The sequence below is a fragment of the Anguilla rostrata genome, chromosome 18 (assembly GCF_018555375.3).
Source record: "Anguilla rostrata isolate EN2019 chromosome 18, ASM1855537v3, whole genome shotgun sequence".
Taxonomy (NCBI): domain Eukaryota; kingdom Metazoa; phylum Chordata; class Actinopteri; order Anguilliformes; family Anguillidae; genus Anguilla; species Anguilla rostrata.
Genome location: NC_057950.1, coordinates 29,170,175 through 29,189,243, shown reverse-complemented (window position 1 = coordinate 29,189,243; position 19,069 = coordinate 29,170,175). Strand labels below are relative to the sequence as shown.

The 19,069-nt window shown below is 44.3% G+C and overlaps 1 protein-coding gene across 4 annotated transcripts in view; it reads right to left on the bottom strand.

The window, feature by feature from the left end:
- LOC135244678 (SH3 and PX domain-containing protein 2A-like) overlaps positions 1-13,290 on the bottom strand; it is a 109,911-nt gene extending 96,621 nt beyond the window's left edge. For 2 of the 4 annotated variants that reach the window (XM_064317163.1, XM_064317165.1), the window contains exons 1-2: positions 12,625-13,290; positions 580-660 (exon numbers count right to left, since the gene is read on the bottom strand). In XM_064317163.1, the coding sequence (XP_064173233.1) occupies positions 580-660; positions 12,625-12,813 (270 nt within the window). In that variant the 5' untranslated portion in view covers positions 12,814-13,290. The remainder of the gene's footprint in view (positions 1-579; positions 661-12,624) is intronic. The other 2 variants (XM_064317164.1, XM_064317166.1) reach the window with 1 other exon arrangement.
- Between the last annotated feature and the right edge of the window lie 5,779 nt (positions 13,291-19,069).

Sequence of the window (19,069 nt, the reverse complement as noted above, 5' to 3'; positions counted from 1 at the left end):
TACTGAACTCAACCAGTGCTCTCTGTCATCTTAATGATGCTCCAAACAGTTGGTTTTGGAAGCCTAAGGTTTGGTCCATATCTCTGACTGTTTTTTTCATATTTCTCAGCCTTATAATGGCTTCCTTGACTTTCATTGGTGCAACTCTGGTCCTTATGCTGACAAACACTAATAACAGACCCCAAATGCAATCAAAAGCATCAAAACAATCAAGACTAGATACAGAAAGCTCTCTTGAACTTGCAATAAAGATGCAATTGAACACACCTGACTAATCAGAAACACCTGTGAAGTCATTTGTCCCCAATATTATGGCACCCTAAAATGGGTGCTATACATAAAAACTGCTGAAGGTTCTACATAGTGAAACAAAATATAGAAAAATACCCTTTAGCAGAGAAGCAGAGAATGTGTAGCTTATCCACATGTGAATTGCTTGATTACAAATCTAAAATCACAGTACAGTTCAGAGAACATAGCCCAAACATTATGGATCTCATTACAACATATAAATATAGATGTATATATAATTTTTCATACATATACGAGAAAGTTTGCAAACTTTATCTTTTATTTTACCTGGAGGTCAAAGAAGGTGCTGTATCTGCGGTATATGACGTGGGAGGAGGCGTCGGAGTACGTGACATTGATGAGGTACACCTGCAAAGAGAAAAGAGGTGGGAGAGCAGTTTACAACAATCAGAAAAACCGTGAAAAAAATGCACAACCCCTCTGCATGTCTGAGTAATGCACAGGGTGCACTGAGAGAGTAATGCATGACCCTTTTGCATGTCTGAGTAATGCACAGTGTGCAGTGAGAGGATAATGCATCACCCCTCTGCATGTCTGAGTAATGCACAGGGTGCAGTGAGAGAGTAATGCATGACCCCTCTGCATGTCTGAGTAATGCACAGGGTGCAGTAAGAGAATAATGCATGACCCCTCGGCATGTCTGAGTAATGCACAGTGTGCAGTGAGAGGATAATGCATCACCCCTCTGCATGTCTGAGTAATGCACAGGGTGCAGTAAGAGAATAATGCATGACCCCTCTGCATGTCTGAGTAATGCACAGGGTGCAGTAAGAGAATAATGCATCACCCCTCTGTATTTCTGAGTAATGCACAGGCTGCAGTAAGAGGATAATGCATGACGCCCCTGCATGTCTGAGTAATGCACAAGGTGCAGTGAGAGAGTAATGCATGACCCCTCTGCATGTCTGAGTAATGCACAGGGTGCAGTAAGAGAATAATGCATGACCCCTCGGCATGTCTGAGTAATGCACAGTGTGCAGTGAGAGGATAATGCATCACCCCTCTGCATGTCTGAGTAATGCACAGGCTGCAGTAAGAGAATAATGCATGACCCCTCTGCATGTCTGAGTAATGCACAGGGTGCAGTAAGAGAATAATGCATCACCCCTCTGTATTTCTGAGTAATGCACAGGCTGCAGTAAGAGGATAATGCATGACCCCCCTGCATGTCTGTGTAATGCACAGGGTGCAGTGAGAGGATAATGCATGACCCCCCTGCATGTCTGTGTAATGCACAGGGTGCAGTGTGAGAATAATGCATGACGCCCCTGCATGTCTGGGTAATGCACAGGGTGCAGTAAGAGAATAATGCATCACCCCTCTGTATTTCTGAGTAATGCACAGGGTGCAGTGAGAGAGTTATGCATGACCCCTCTGCATGTCTGAGTAATGCACAGGGTGCAGTGAGAGAACAATGCATCACCCCTCTGCATGTCTGAGTAATGCACAGGTTGCAGTGTGAGGATAATGCATGACCCCTCTGCATGTCTGAGTAATGCACAGGCTGCAGTGTGAGGATATGCATGACCCCCCTGCATGTCTGAGTAAGCACAGGCTGCAGTGTGAGGATAATGCATGACCCGTCTGCATGTCTGAGTAATGCACAGGGTGCAGTGTGAGAATAATGCATCACCCCTCTGCATGTCTGAGTAATGCACAGGCTGCAGTAAGAGAATAATGCATCACCCCTCTGCATGTCTGAGTAATGCACAGGCTGCAGTAAGAGAATAATGCATCACCCCTCTGCATGTCTGAGTAATGCACAGGGTGCAGTGTGAGTATAATGCATGACCCCCCTGCATGTCTGAGTAATGCACAGGCTGCAGTGTGAGGATAATGCATGACCCGTCTGCATGTCTGAGTAATGCACAGGCTGCAGTGAGAGGATAATGCATGACCCCTCTGCATGGCTGAGTAATGCACAGTGTGCAGTAAGAGGATAATGCATGACCCCTCTGCATGTCTGAGCAATGCACAGGATGCAGAAATAACATGGGGAGCACAGGCCTGGTCCCCCACGGACCTCTGGAATACATAACCATGTGTTTGGCTTCAGGGCCTGTTAAAGCACACAGCACAGAGGTATACCACTGAGCGTTTCTCTTTGAATTAAAAAGTACAGAATCACACAAACACACCCAGCTTTCAGCACCATTACATAAAACAGTTTCACCGCTGAAAGGGTTAATCCAGCATGGCACTCGCTGGGGCATGGCACATGTTTTTAAAAAAGAGGCTCATGAAAACATGATGTTATTTTTCTTGATGTGGTTCACCTGCGTGATAATCAGCAGTTGTGCCTAATTACTGATTAGTGCAGCATTCCAAAAAGCTGAAAATACAGTCTGAATTTCCTCTGCAAACCCCCATAGCTCTACTCTGTAGCCAGAAACAAAATCTGATTAATTTTACCTCACATGCTTTGCTTAGCAATGTGCACACTGCATGCCCCAATTGTGCTGTTGTAAATGGTGGTGAAACAGCAAAGTGATCACTTTAAAACTAAGCCTGTGTTAAAGGGGCAGAGGCCTATTTCTGCTGAAGAAGTACCACTCAGTCTTTGGAGCGGTAGGACATTCTGACCCTAATTCAGAGGTTATCACATCACCACTGTTGCCACAACAGCAGGTTATTATCAAGAAACCCCATCTGTTGAATTTATTATAGGTTAAAGGGGTCTTAAAATAGACCCAGGTTAATGAGAACTTTGAAAGGCACAGCATAGACCATTCGGCTGTGATTGATGCTCTCCTATAAAAACACACAGCGCAACTGCAAACCTGTGAACGTTAAGACTTATTCTGAGAAAAATCTTTTATTTCACCTTATCTGACAAAAGGAAAATGCTTTGCTAGATCTAGGTGTAAACTTTTATAAGGAGACAGAAGGACAGCCAGTCCTGGAGGGCTGCAGTGCCTGCAGGTTTAACTCCAGTCCTGAGGCGAGGCGCGGAACCAGCCGAGGGCCAGTGCCTGCGGTTTAACTCCAGTCCAGGAGGGCCCAGTGTCTACAGGTTGTAACTCCAGGGGTTTCTCTCCACCATGAGAGGGCGCAAGCAGTGTCTACAGGTTTAACTCCCCCAGCAATTCAAAAACAGTTCGGTGGGCCCCGACATGTGGTTTTCTGTGGTGTTTTCAGCTGCGAGCAGCCAGCCTTGGCCATGGAAATGAGCTGCGAGATTTTCTGTAGCCAATGACTTAAGTAATTAATGAAAAATTTAAGTGCTGAAAAACACACCAAAAATCCGGAGGCACCAAAAACCTGGAGACCTCTAGGGCCTGAGTCTGGCTCGCCTGAATAGGTCCAACCCAATCCAGTTATTAAGTAGGTCAAAGATATTGCTGTACTGTAAGAACTTAGGCATGGATCCAATCTCTTCACTTAATATCCTGAGTCCAAGCTACAGCACTGCTCTTCACACATAACAAACCAATTTGCTTTCAGTTCTAATTTTCATCAAAAAAAAGAGCCAAACCACAGTCCAGTTTGTGGTCAAATGTCGATCAAACCATGGTCGTTCGAGATATCTGCCATAATTAGAGTTTTAAAGTTAGAACTACACAGCGCGGTTCTTACAAATACATGCACAGTTGTATTTTGCAACAAAATGCACGCGCTCAGCATAAATAATTTGTTGGCGTGATGTTGTTGCGGTCCGCCTCTCCCACGCATTTTGCCCTGTTCTTTGGCAGAGTTTGTTGTTTCAGTTCCAGGTAAGAAATGAGACTGAATATTACAGCACAGTTAAATATCACAAAGGCGTACCACCAAGGCCAAATCCATTCCACTGCAGCTAATAAAACACAGGCTGTGTGACCAAATGCTTTAAATTAAGGATTCCAGGACCTAAATTGCTCATAAAAAGCAAAGGTACACCAAGCAGGATTTTCCATTTCAATGTCTAATATTCTGTCCCACTTCCCTTGCATAAGTAGTAGACAGAATTTTTATTTCTTATTATTTTAATCTTTTGGGCTGCATGCAGGATGATTGAGAGATTTAAATATGAAATAACAGACAGCATATGATTGCATCATTACACACCTGCATACAGCACTTTGCAGCTCACAAATACAAATTGTGTTGCTCAGAGACAACATAATTTCCCACGGATTAGAAATAAAAACTGCTGAGCTGAGATATATAAGGAGGAGGAGTTCTTTGCTGATACTCCTGGTTTCTCTGAAGATTAACGCTAAATGATAGCTTTCATATTAGTAATCTGGTTTAAGATTAAAATGTAGATATAGAAAACAATGTATCTGTCATGCATAATTTGGGCCTTTGTCAGTATAGATTAATTGTAAATATCAGCTCACTTTTAGACACATACTCACCCCCAGTTTTTTTTTTGTTACTTTTTCTCTAACATGGAATGTCAAATTTTTTTTAGGCCTACTCTATCTCTGTAACATCCTCTCTTTGTGGACTGGGGACAGTACAGACTACCGCATGTTACATTACATTACATTTATTTGGCAGACACTTTTATCCAAAGCGACGTACAAAAGTGCATTTCATGGTCATGGACAACCACAACACACAGGTTCAATAAAATACGATACTTATTCCATACAGCTATTTCTAGCCAAGAACACAGTTCAGTTCACACAGTGAACACTATTCTGACCTAACCTCTGCCAAGCCAATTAGGCAGAAGAACAAGCTACAATATTAGGACAAATACAAATTACCAAAAAGTCCTGGAATGGGGGTACATGTAACAAGTGTCATGAAAGGGGGGGGGGGGGGGGTTAAAGTGAAATGATATACAGAGTGGTGGTAGTTAGTCCAGGTATAGTCTGGAGAGATGAGTCTAGTGAGGGTTCAAAGGTTCAAAGAGGGACAGGGAGTTCGTTCCACCACTGGGAAGCTAAGGTGGAGAAGCTCTGTGATCCCTTTACTCGGGTGGGAGGGGGTACAAGGTGCCCTGCTGCTGCAGAGCGGAGTGGTCGAGCAGGTGTATAGAAGTATGTACCCTACCCCTTTCTCCACTCCACTAGCTGGACGGTGCACTCTGCACTCCACTAGCTGGACTGCACACTCTGCACTCCACTAGCTGGACTGTGAACTCTCCAGTCCACTAGCTAGACTGTGCACTCTGTCCTCCACTAGCTGGACTGTGCACTCTGCACTCCACTAGCTGGACTGCACACTCTGTACTCCACTAGCTGGACTGCACACTCTGTACTCCACTAGCTGGACTGTGCACTCTGTACTCCACTAGCTGGACTGCACACTCTGTACTCCACTAGCTGGACTGTGCACTCTGTACTCCACTAGCTGGACTGCACACTCTGTACTCCACTAGCTGGACTGTGCAATCTGTACTATACTAGCTGGACTGTGCACTCTGCTCTCCACTAACTGGACTGTGCACTCTGTACTCCATTAGACGGACTGTGCACTCTGCACTCCACTAGCTGGACTGCACACTCTGTACTCCACTAGCTGGACTGCACACTCTGTTCTCCACTAGCTGGACTGCACACTCTGTACTCCACTAGCTGGACTGTGCACTCAGCACTCCACTAGCTGGACTGTGCACTCTGCACTCCACTAGCTGGACTGCACACTCTGTACTCCACTAGCTGGACTGTGAACTCTGTTCTCCACTAGCTGGACTGCACACTCTGTTCTCCACTAGCTGGACTGCACACTCTGTACTCCACTAGCTGGACTGTGCACTCTGTTCTCCACTAACTGGACTGCACACTCTGTACTCCACTAGCTGGACTGTGCACTCTGTTCTCCACTAGCTGGACTGCACACTCTGCACTCCACTAGCTGGACTGTGCACTCTGTCCTCCACTAGCTGGACTGTGCACTCTGCACTCCACTGGCTGGACTGTGCAATCTGTTCTCCACTAGCTGGACTGCACACTCTGTACTCCACTAGCTAGACTGTGCACTCTGCACTCCACTAGCTGGACTGCGCACTCTGTACTCCACTAGCTGGACTGTGAACTCTGTTCTCCACTAGCTGGACTGTGCACTCTGTTCTCCACTAGCTGGACTGCACACTCTGTACTCCACTAGCTGGACTGTGCACTCTGTTCTCCACTAGCTGGACTGCACACTCTGCACTCCACTAGCTGGACTGTGCATTCTGCAGTCCACTAGCTGGACTGTGCACTCTGTCCTCCACTAGCTGGACTGTGCACTCTGCACTCCACTAGCTGGACTGCACACTCTGTACTCCACTAGCTGGACTGCGCACTCTGCACTCCACTAGCTGGACTGCACACTCTGTACTCCACTAGCTGGACTGCGCACTCTGCACTCCACCAGCTGGACTGTGCAATCTGTACTCCACTAGCTGGACTGCACACTCTGTACTCCACTAGCTGGACTGCGCACTCTGCACTCCACTAGCTGGACTGCGCACTCTGTACTCCACTAGCTGGACTGTGCACTCTGTTCTCCACTAGCTGGACTGCACACTCTGTACTCCACTAGCTGGACTGCACACTCTGTACTCCACTAGCTGGACTGTGCACTCTGTCCTCCACTAGCTGGACTGTGCAATCTGTACTCCACTAGCTGGACTGCACACTCTGTACTCCACTAGCTGGACGAGTTGCTCTTAAGCAGACGCGTCATGCCCATTAAATCTGCGGGGGCACGTGCCCCACCAGATTTTTGATATCTGGATTTTTTTTATTACTATTATTTTTTATAATATGTAGTTATGATCATTTTATATTACGAGTCAAACGTATTCTTCTAATTATGTCATAGATCATACCTCAAAATGTCACACACCCACTTTCCCTATGGTATTGGTTTTTCCAAAAGTTGCAGGATGAAATCGGTTCGCAACAGCAGGTACGCACGCACACAGCACTCTGTTGCGCATCAGTGCTGGAGGAGATGTAGGCTACAGCTTAACGGTGTGTTGCTGAAGTAGTTAGTAGACCATCAATCCCTTTTTCAAATGTGTGAAAATGAAATGCAATTAGTTATACACACTTAATTGCATTTGAGAAATATAGGCATAGTTTGCTTTGCAAGATAGTTGGCTAGTACCAGCTAATGTTAGTAGCCATCCCTCAATCCGGTTGTTTAGCCTTCTGGCTCGCTAGCTAGTCGTGACTTGTGATAGCATAGCATCCTATTTAATATTGGTAAAGGGGAGCTGTGTGAATCTTATGGCAGTGAGCTGATAGTTTTTACCACCACTATCACAGTTAGCAAAACACTGAATTCCATTTGATATCTCCAGGTCAAGATGCAGAGGAAAATCTCATAATTCTTTTAAAAAACAGCATAAATAATTGACATGAAAATCTCTAAATAAATATACAGTATTTACCCTGATATAAAGTGGGAGATTACTGAGCTACAAAAACTGATTTAGTGAAGTTTTAAAATAATCCCCCCAAAGTGTTGAATATATATGTCGAATTGCAGAAAATTGCATCATTATTTCATTTATTTTCTGGGGAAGGACCACCATGCCACCCGCTGTAATTGTGCCCTCCCCCCCACAGAATTTTGGCTTGCATGATGCCCCTGCTCTTAAGCGACAAGGAAAGATAAACCCCAGCAGACTGAAACTCTTCCTCTCTGGATGACGCTACAGGACGCTGACTGCTTCCTTTCTGAATCCCCAAACGGAGGCAGCGCTGGAACAGCCAGAATTCAATTCCATGGGATTTATCAACGCACCGAAGGACTAGTCATTTGGCTGGACATTTCTGTGTAATACCGCGTTTTACATATACAGGGTACTGTAAGCATAAAAGCTAAAATATCACACTCGCACACAAAAGGCTCTATTCTCCATGGGAAAGAGCCAGGTTTCCAGCCCTTACTCATGTTTTTTTGATAATCCAGGCTTCCAGGCGTATTGCTCCAGTGCTGAAAGATCTGCTGCTCAAACCTGACTCAGGATTTTGGAAACAGGAGGTTTGAGGATTAAGCTTTCAGAGTTACGGTAGCCTGAAGGCTCTGGCTGGCTAACCTCAATCTAGCCTTGAGTGGCCAAACAAATTCCAGAGTAATTCTTTAACTGCCAATCACTGGAAAACTCTAAAAACCACAAAAATGCACTCGAATAAAGACACTGATGAAATACAATATCTCTGCTATTCAATGACAAACAAAAGACATACTGTAATCGAAGATCATATGAATATTTAAATCATGAGAACCAGTTTCCCATGGCATACTATTTTGTCCACATCCACAATATTAAGGACTCGCTTCGTTCACTGTTATAATATATTTAATACATTAAAGGCTGTATTTTATCAATGAAAGGATTCAAGCCCAAAAATTTTTTCAGTGACTGTTCTGCACATGATCCCTGCCACGTCCCCTCTCTCACACATGTTTCCTCCCCCAAGCACACAGACAGGAAGTGGGGCCTGACTGGCAGCACACAGACAGGAAGTGAGGTCTGACTGGCAGCTTTTTTCCTGGATGGAGATTTTTTTTTTAATTTGAAACTGCTGATTCAGCACTGGCTTCCTCCTGTAGCTCATTTGCTCCATCATGAACAATTAACGTCATTACTGAGAGACATTCCCAAGCCATTCACTCCAGCTGAAGACATGCCAACACCAAGAAACCCAGAAACCCATGCACATATGCTGTAAAAGAGCTTCATAACTCAAACTGGGAGTCCTTTCCAATCTTTCACACCGTAGAGCTTTACTAATTTACATTGTTTCCATCAACTATTGATGAATATTGAAGCCAGTATTAATCCATTTACAACTACAATGTACAGTTTAGTCATTCAGCCAGTGCGATTTACGAAAGTGAGGATCAAAGGACTGGACTACATAACAATTCTCAATCCTTTTTTCAATCTACACCCAATATTTGTGTTCCTTAACTGTGAGAACATTTTTCTAAAAGCACTACTTTTTTCTTTTTTATTGCATCTGGCACTTGACCATTGTTGGAAATGAACTGAAAAACTGTTAGGTCCAAAACAAAATATGCAGCATTCCCTTGCATTTCAGCTGAGGCCAAATCATGTTGCAATTAGATTCAGCACTCAGCTCTGCCTTGCATCAATTCTATCCTTTCCAGTGAGGAACAGTCATTAATAATGTCAACAATGCTTTGCCATTTTGTTCTTATATAGACCATGTTCAACTTATGTAAATATCCCAGTTTGTTTTTGTTTTTTTCTGGATAAGGGTGTCTGCTAAAAGCTTGTGTATAAGTTTAAATGCCTCTGTAGCAGTGTGTTGGTTTTGACATGCCACTCTTTGTATGTTTTTTTATGGATAATATCTTGACCAGACCTTGAAAAAAGATTTAATCTCACGGGGCCTACGGGTTAAACGAAGGTAAAATAAGAACTGAAACGAGGAGGTAGTTCCTGAGACGAAAATAAGATTTTGGACGATCGTTTTGGCAAAGTCAGTCAATCCCCGCAGAAGCACTTCATTTCTGTGGTGTTATTCCTGGCAGCCCCGGGGGCGGAAGAGCTCGCACATCAGGACAAGTCCTTTCAAGTCGAGCGCAGAACCGTGCTGTACACGTCTGTTTCACAGAACAGGCCGAGCACACGCGATCTCGTCCGCCCGGAGAAGCTCAGCTGTCAGAGCACCACCGCTCTGTCCGAAGCCGTCTTCACCCATGCAAGAAATACCCGACAACAGCTCCTGCACCAGACAGGCGGATTCTAAAGAAATCATTGTAATACCAAGACCTTTAGTCTGTTCTTGCTAAAAACTCTACATTAACAGGTTTGTTCTTCTTTTTGGGGTCTTTTTGGGGTCTTTTTGATGTATTTTTTTGTTTTAGTTTTATGTTTTTGATTGATGCGGACAGATTTTGTGCACGATGAAGCATATTTTATATATTTATTTCTAAGTTTCTGATGACCTGCTTGCTTTTCAATGGCTGGTACTGTGGCATCCAGGGGCTTTGTGGTCTAAAGAAAGAAAATTCAATTCAGGTAACAGCAAAACAGGATGTGCAGTGATGTCATGCCTCCAGAAGTTGGATGCCTACCTGAGTGTCCCTATACACGCCATTGCACGCTGGTCACATGACACAGCATATGAAATATCCCTCATTGCGCACAAGCATAGACTAACACTGAAATAATATCAAAAAGACCCCTGAAAGTGAACTATCCCTTTAAACAAACCAGCCTCGTCTCCCCCGTATCCAGAGGGACCGGGCAGACTTCACGATGACATCACCGGGGCGGACGTGAGCGCCAGACCCACCTCGCCGACTCGCCCGTCCCTGGAGCCCGGCTGCCTTTCCCGGCTGCGCGGCCGAGCCGGTAAGAGAATGCCGGCCCGGCAAACAGAGCCCTCCCCTTCAACCTCCCGTAAAAGCTCCAATTACAGCCTTCGGCGTTCCGGCCCTCTCCGGGGCCCGGTCAGAAACGGGAGCGTTCCGCGGGGGGCCCGCCGGCGGAAAGGTGGACGGGCCGTGCGGGACCCCGACCCGCTCGCAGAGTTACGAGGCCAGCGGCGAAACCGGGAAGCTCATTAGCACTTCCGCCAAAGCTGCCGCCGCCAGGAGCCGAAGCCTCCCTGTCAGGCGCACTGAGTTTCAGGGCCAGGTAAAGCACGCATACGGGAATAATCTGGGCTTAATGAGCACAGTTCGTTTCACTGACCACAAGGAGGGGGGGGCGGAGGGGGGGGATCTTTCTTTTGGGACTGCACGTCTTCTATTCCAGCGCTCAGTCTGTTAAAGGATACATTGTTTGTCTGCAGTGTGTTCTCCGTGGCTGCGAGTTGGACTCACCAGTGCGGCCGTTAGAGCTGTGTTTGCAAAGGCAAAGGATTCTGGCTCCGCTTCTCCACTAAGCACTTCCAGCTGTTTTTCTAATGGCGAGTCACAACTAATGAAATTCGACTATTGCACAGGCACGGGAGAGAGGGAGAAGACTCTCTCACTTTTATCTGGGAACAGAGAAGAAGGGGGGTGGGTGCTGACAGAGCAGCTATCGGACACTTTTGGGTGTTTTCACTTTTAAAATCATGACTGAGGTTCAAATGGAGTTTTCAGTTACTTATTCATTGGGAGAGGCAACTGAACGATTTGAGCTCTGCAAAGCTGGGCTTGATTGAAAATGTCCTGGACAGCCTCTAATCAGCTTTCCATTGCTTCATACGAGAAATCTTCCCATGGACAGGAAAAATCAATGCCATTGCACAGGTTATCAGTCAAAGTCACCATCTACCAAGTATTTGAAACAATACTGATAAGATTGACAGGGAACAAAGATTAATCCTGCAATTCATCAGCAAAAGGTCACAGAAAGAGGGATGGTATACGCAGCAGAGTCAAACACATTTGCTTTTTCTAAGTATTTGAGTCTTGCAGTACCAATCACCAGACAAGTGTGCAGTGCTATTACAAGACATTACATCTGAGACGGTTATAGCCATAGCATGTTGTGAGAACATGAAATTGCATAAACACAATTTTTCCATCTTAGGGTTACATTGCACCATCCAACAGGAGAAAATGTGAATTAATTGGAACAGAGCCATTATGACTTATAAAGCATCAGATCAGGATTATTGGGGTTGGATCCTGGTTGGGAGGTGGGCTACGGACATCCCAGTGATGTGAATCCAATAATAAATACTACATATATTCATACATACGTACAAACATACAGACACACATTAGCTCAGACAGGCACAAACGCACACGCACGCGCGCGCACACACGCACATGCATAAACACACACACACACACACCTTCTTCTTGTAAACAGAGCTCTGTACCCCTGCTGGTGTTTATAGGATCAGTTGAGCAGTGGGGCACATGACCTATAGTTGGTATATTTAATTTGCTGCCTGTCTTCATTACTGCCCACTTCCTCCTTACCAGAGCACAGCCGGTCACACAGCCTGCCCGCGAGGATCTGCTCTCTGTCGTTCTCTACACGGACTTGAACGTTATGTATTACTTACGTCTAATCTTACAATGTAGCGACAGAAGAAAAAACCAACTCAAGGCAAGGGCACACCAGATCCCATATAAGTGGCGCTGAATGAGCATTACGCATTAACAAGGCATGCAGATGATGGAAAAACGCGCATAACAGAATAAAAAAAGTATTGCATGTTTTGTACTAAATGGTCCTTTACCCTATTACACATACACAGAGAATATTTGTGGCCTATATGTGGCGTGCAAATCCAGGCAAACACTGTAGACTTCACCTTGGAAGACATCGAGCCAGTATACTTAATGGCGTTAAGTCCATTTTTGAACATGACACCTTATGGCAAGGCAACACGGTTTTACTGCTACGTGCAGAGGTAACAACCCTCTCCACAATCTTTGGTCTGGATGTGACACTGTACTCACATAATGCTTAGAGGGATTCCGTCTCTTCTCCACATCCACAACTTTTACATCTTGTACTGTCCGGAACTGCATCGTGAACATGAGAAAGTAGGGGGGAAAATGTCCAGAGCTGTACTCTACGAAAGCGATCCGATTCCCGTTAATGTGCCTTCGTCTTGTAAAAGGAATCCACCTGAGATTCTCTCTCATCTAAGAGACCATTCGGTTTGCGTTTACCTCGTTAATTTGACAGCGCGTTGCTAGTTATATAATGAACTGTTACAGGCTATTTCTAGTCAGTTAGATTTGTAATTCAGCTGTTCAAACATGTCGTCTTTCGGGTAGGCTATAGCATCCATCCAGTCACATATTCAAGTGTTGATCTTCAGCGACATCAAAATAATGGTCACGTATGAAGATTGTATCACCTTGACTTGAGGATCTTTGTTTAAATCCTTCAGTATGTTTCGGTTAAAGAGATAAAGCCGATCGTATTTATCAACACCTGGAGCCGATCTGCATAGAAACGTCTTGAAATAGGCTACTGAAGGGGATTCTGTCGATAGGATAGCCTTGTCGAGCGATATTCCAGTCTGGGTTGAATATTCCTGCACAGGGAATGGAACTGTGTTGGGTTTCGGTGGAGGCGGTATCCCCCTCCCAGTACGAACGGGCTGTCCTTCGGGGCGGGTTGTCTTCTGTCTTATAATTTAAAGAGGCGGGGGCTGTGAACCCCGCTTTTCTTAAATTGGAGAAAAGGGACTTTGAAAGACCGCAGAAGGATCGAATCCGTGTTGGCCACCTGAACTTCAAGAGCAGTTGCGGTTTATTTATCTAGACATTAGTGTGTTATGCAGTAGCCTATTATGAATGCGTATTCTACCAGTCTTTAGTCTTAGGCTCTTCAGTGAAAATAAGCATCTCAACAGGACGGTGATCATGCTTGGCCATGTGCATAGCATAGCCTACGTCTGCAGTGCCTCCCCCACCCCAAAAAAGTGTTCCATTCCACAATCTTAACAGCAGTATTATTATCGAGTCGCTGTCTTTGCCTGTAACTACAATGAAAACCAGGCCGGCCTCCCACTTGGCGCAACTGTTTTTTAACAGCACTTGGATTTCAAACACTTAGTGGCGGGTTTGACAATACTATTAGCAGGACAAAAGCAAGGAAGTCTGTTACTCCAATACCACCACAGATTAAAATGTGAGAGTTGTCTGTTGTGTGTAGGCTATTGCCTTTCACAAAATATTGCCATATTGGACGATTTTAACTAAGTCTATATTTAACTCTATAATCTATAAACGTATTGTTAAAACTCCATATCGTATAATCTATAAACTAATTGTTAAAACTCCATATCGTACATTTCTTTAAGCTACAGGCATGCCTCACTTATTCTAAAGCGGAAAGCAAAGCGAGTCAACAACCAAAAACATTTTAGGAAACAATGGGGCCAATCCAACTACGTAAATAGCGGTGACAACCATCGCCGACGACGTTGAAAGTCAGTGCACATCTGTTGGTGAGTCACCGGGCAATCTGGCCAAATGAGAACATACTAAACAGTGCCCTCTTGTGTTAGGACAACTTTGTTCCCGCGTTTGTGCCTTTTTCTTTATAATCAAGTATTTATAGAACTTAAAATAAACTAAAAACAAAGAAGAAGTGTACAAAATCAATGTGAATAAACAATACAGCATTAGCAGTACGGGCCTCTCGGGGGCTCAATGTACTTGGACAGCGCTGAAACTGATAAACTAAGAGCGTTCGGCATTGCGGTCGTCCTTTGTGGCATAAATAACAACACTGCCACGCGCAGATTTAGTGACTCCATTAGAAACTGGCTCATTTTCTGATGCTCGTTGATACAGATGATGCACCACACAAGCCAAGACATTATCTGCAAACCGGCAACAAGATGTCAAATTAGATTCGTTTTATCATCTGAACCCCGCCATCTGCTCTTCTGTTGCTATGTTGACAGGTTCCTCTGGCTCGGTTTTTTGGGGCGTTTTTTTAGTACAGAAGAGGGTCATTTATCTGATCATTTGAAAAATGAAAAGTACAAAATTTGAGCAACAGCAAACAGTACATGTTTTGAAAATACTAGGCCTATTGACTGCAGGGCAATAGATGGTTCTTGAAATTGTATCTTTCTTTAGCACTTTGTATTTATTGATTATTTGTTCGCTATGCCCTAGTTTAAAATTGGACCAGACCACCCAGTGAGGATGGGTGCACTATGATCTGGTTCCTCCTCCGATTTATTCCCACAAAGGAGTTTGTTCCTCCCCGCTGTTTGAGTGTTTTTCCCCATGGGGAAGTTCTTTTTTTAACCTTACTGACTGGTTTTTGGGGTTCAGAACTATTTCCTTTCATGCATCTCTGTCAGAGTTTCTCCGTAAAAAATAAATAAATAAATAATACAAACACAGTAGTAAAATTAATCTCTCTTCTCTCAGGTTCATTCAGGGTGTCTTTGATATGGAAAAATTAGGTGGAAGCTCTTCAAGTCAAATGGCTGAGAAATCCTGCAGACATCAATGCTGCAAAGATCTCTGATCTCTGCCTGCTGAAATGACAGTGTCCCCATGGGGCCATGTGAGCAGAGGAATGATTTAGAAGTCCGCTTTTGCGCATTAGATGTTTTCTGACCCGGCAGCCCAGCTCTCCTGCCTTGCTCTTCTCGGCCACACTGGTGTAACGCAGCATGGAGGCATTTACAGAACACAATGTCTTTCAGTTCCTCAAACATATGGGGCTGTTCTAGGGACCTTCCTCCATCCATTCATCTATCCAGGGACCTTCCTCCATCCATCCATCCATCCAGGGACCTTCCTCCATCCATCCATCCATCCAGGGACCTTTCTCCATCCATAAATCCATCCATCCAGGGACCTTCCTCCATCCATCCATCCATCCAGGGACCTTTCTCCATCCATAAATCCATCCATCCAGGGACCTTCCTCCATCCATCCATCCATCCATCCAGGGATCTTCCTCCATCCATCCATCCATCCATCCTGGGACCTTCCTCCATCCATCCATCCATCCTGGGACCTTCCTCCATCCATAAATCCATCCATCCAGGGACCTTCCTCCATCCATCCATCCATCCATCCTGGGATCTTCCTCCATCCATAAATCCATCCATCCAGGGACCTTCCTCCATCCATCCATCCATCCATCCTGGGATCTTCCTCCATCCATAAATCCATCCATCCAGGGACCTTCCTCCAAATCCATCTCTCCTGGAATCATTCCTGCCAGTCAATATAATCCTCCATCCAGGGCACTCTCCTCCATCCATTCCGCCACAGTTCCAGGGCTTTACAAACACAATCCACTCAAACATCTTCCAGGGACCTTCCTCCATCCATTCATCTATCCAGGGACCTTCCTCCATCCATAAATCCATCCATCCAGGGACCTTCCTCCATCCATCCATCCATCCATCCTGGGATCTTCCTACCTTCCTCCATCCATCCATCCAGGGACCTTCCTCCATCCATCCATCCATCCAGGGACCTTCCTCCATCCATCCATCCATCCATCCTGGGATCTTCCTCCATCCATTCATCTATCCAGGGACCTTCCTCCATCCATAAATCCATCCATCCAGGGACCTTCCTCCATCCATCCATCCATCCAGGGTCCTTCCTCCATCCATCCATCCATCCAGGGACCTTCCTCCATCCATCCATCCATCCAGGGACCTTCCTCCATCCATAAATCCATCCATCCAGGGACCTTCCTCCATCCATCCATCCATCCATCCAGGGACCTTCCTCCATCCATCCATCCATCCAGGGACCTTCCTCCATCCATCCATCCATCCAGGGACCTTCCTACCTTCCTCCATCCATAAATCCATCCATCCAAGGACCTTCCTCCATCCATGCATCCATCCATTATCTGTACTCGCTTATCCTCGACAGGGTTGCAGGGGGTGCTGGAGCCTATCCCAGCATGCATTGGGCGCGAGGCAGGAATACACTCTGGACAGGCCGCCAATCTATTTCAGGACATACACACCATTCACTCACACGCTCATACTTATGGGCAATGTAGAGTCTCAAATTAGCCTACCTGCATGTCTTTGGACTGTGGGAGGAAGCCGGAGTACCCGGAGGAAACCCACGTGAACACGGGGAGAACATGCAGATTCCACACAGAAAGGCTCCAAGCTGAGATTCAAAGCCAGGATTCGTATTATGAGGTGACAGCGCTTTCCACTGCACTACCATGCAGTCGAGGAACATTCCTAGTAATTAAAATGTCAAGTTTATTGATATTCATTTACATGTGCTCTCTTATTACAAATCTAGAGCAAGCTATAAATGGAGATCAATTTTTGGAAAAAAAAATAGGCAATACATTTGTAAGGATGAATGAAAATATGTACACAGGGATATATATTGCAATATAAATCAAATATTAAATCAAGAACGTAAATGCTGATGCTGGCCTTTAAGAGGAGGATTACATAGTGCTGGAATATGAGATATTAGGGGTACATTATCAGAGAAAGGCTGAAAAAAGTCACTTCAATGGTATTGTTAAAAGGGAATGCTGTATGTGTCTATCATAGGTATAACTGGCCTTTGACTTTTGTGGTAGTACTTACAGGATGGAACATTCTGTCAGTAAGTTCACTTAATAAAACTGTACTGAGTTTGCTTCACACTTTCCAGCTCAATACATTTTTTTTGTGTGATTTTGATGCTTTTTTGGCAAATGGCAAATAAGGCTGATACTTGAATATTAGGTTAATATGTATATTTTTCATATCTATATGTTTATATACATACATACATACATATAAATGGGTGATATATTAAAGGAAAAACCAACGTAAAGTGTCTTAGTAAGGTGTTGGGCCGCCTCAAGTCTCCACAACAGCTTCAACGCGCCTTGGCATAGATTCTACAAATCTCTGGAACTCTACTGGAGGAATGGAACACTATTCTTCCAAAAGATAGGGGTCAAGCATTCAAGCCTGTACCATTCTCTTGGTGTATGCCACACATGCACTCGTCTACTTATCAAGAATATGGTGAGGGATGACTCATCTGACCATATCACTTTTTTCCCCATGTAGACCACTGCTTTTGGTTTTTGTACCACTGTACACTCAAATGTGCATTTGTCTTTGTAATTAGGGGTTTATGCCCTGCAACCCTACTATAAAAGCCCTCTCTATGTAGTTGTTGACGGACTTTTCTTGCCAACACAGTCTGATCACGCTCCGAGGAAGAGTTGCTCTTATCTTTTTTTGAGGGCCGGTAGTCTTCTGATACTTTACTTCTTAATTTAGTTAAACTGTTAAATCTGGGATATCCTCCTTCTGAAGTCTGATCCTTTCCCTGAGACAAAAAATGACTATCTTACCTTTTTAGCCAGTGGCAGTCTTCAAGGATTGAGAAACACAGCCCATGCATCCTGTAAACACTGGTTACTGGTTATAGGAATTATTATCTATCATAAGCATGAGACACACAACATGACGCTAAGTATTAATTTATGAAAAAAATTGAAAATACGAAAATCTTAATGCCTGGTCAAAGTTTTTCAATGAACTCTTAAAATAAAAGACTGCCCCAAATGATATTGCAATGTTACTCACTACTTCTCCATTAGGTGGCGCTACTACTGCAGCTGAAACAATAATCATTAAACATTTCTTTCATTCTGGAGGGCAAGATGCGTTAGTGCATTAATCCCTCTGTGGTCTTTACTAGCCTACCAAAGCTTTGTCTATGGCCTGACCCTGCAGAAGTCAGCCAAATATACAATACTGTACCGTACCACAGTTGTTCACACTTTTGAAAAACATTCATTAAAAAAAGACTTCCTTAAATAAAATAAAGATGTACTAAGCTATATTTTAGTAATCAAATATGTGGAAAATATTCTACTATAATAATGATTAAATGCAATAGATGAAAATAGCACTTTTCTTAAATTATATAATGAATTTTTAATACATTTTCTTCCAGTGTCACAATTATTAGCAGGATTGTTATTGCTCCTTTGTGCAGACTCCCATCACACTTCTCACTGAATCATCATGTCTGATGTCTCATGATATTGGTTAACATATTGGGGGGGGGGGGTTAACCATTCCTCCAAGCAGAATATTTAATGATCTTTCAGTCTGTGCTTGTGGACTGGCCTCTTCAATTCAAACCACAAATTTCTGAATTCTAGTCTGGAGACTGAAATGGTCATTGTAAAATGTTAATTTTGTGGTCAGATGACTATTTCTTGGTTGAATTTCAGCCATGCTTGGGATCATAGTCTTGCTGAAACATTCATGTGTGGCTAAGTTTGAGCTTTCTGGCAGAGGAAACCAGGCTTTTGGCCAAGATGTCTCAGTGCTTGCTGGAGTCCATGATTACCATAAGGCCCTCTCGTCAATAGAGGTTTATTGGCACGGCCTATTGCTTGATGGCTGATTTG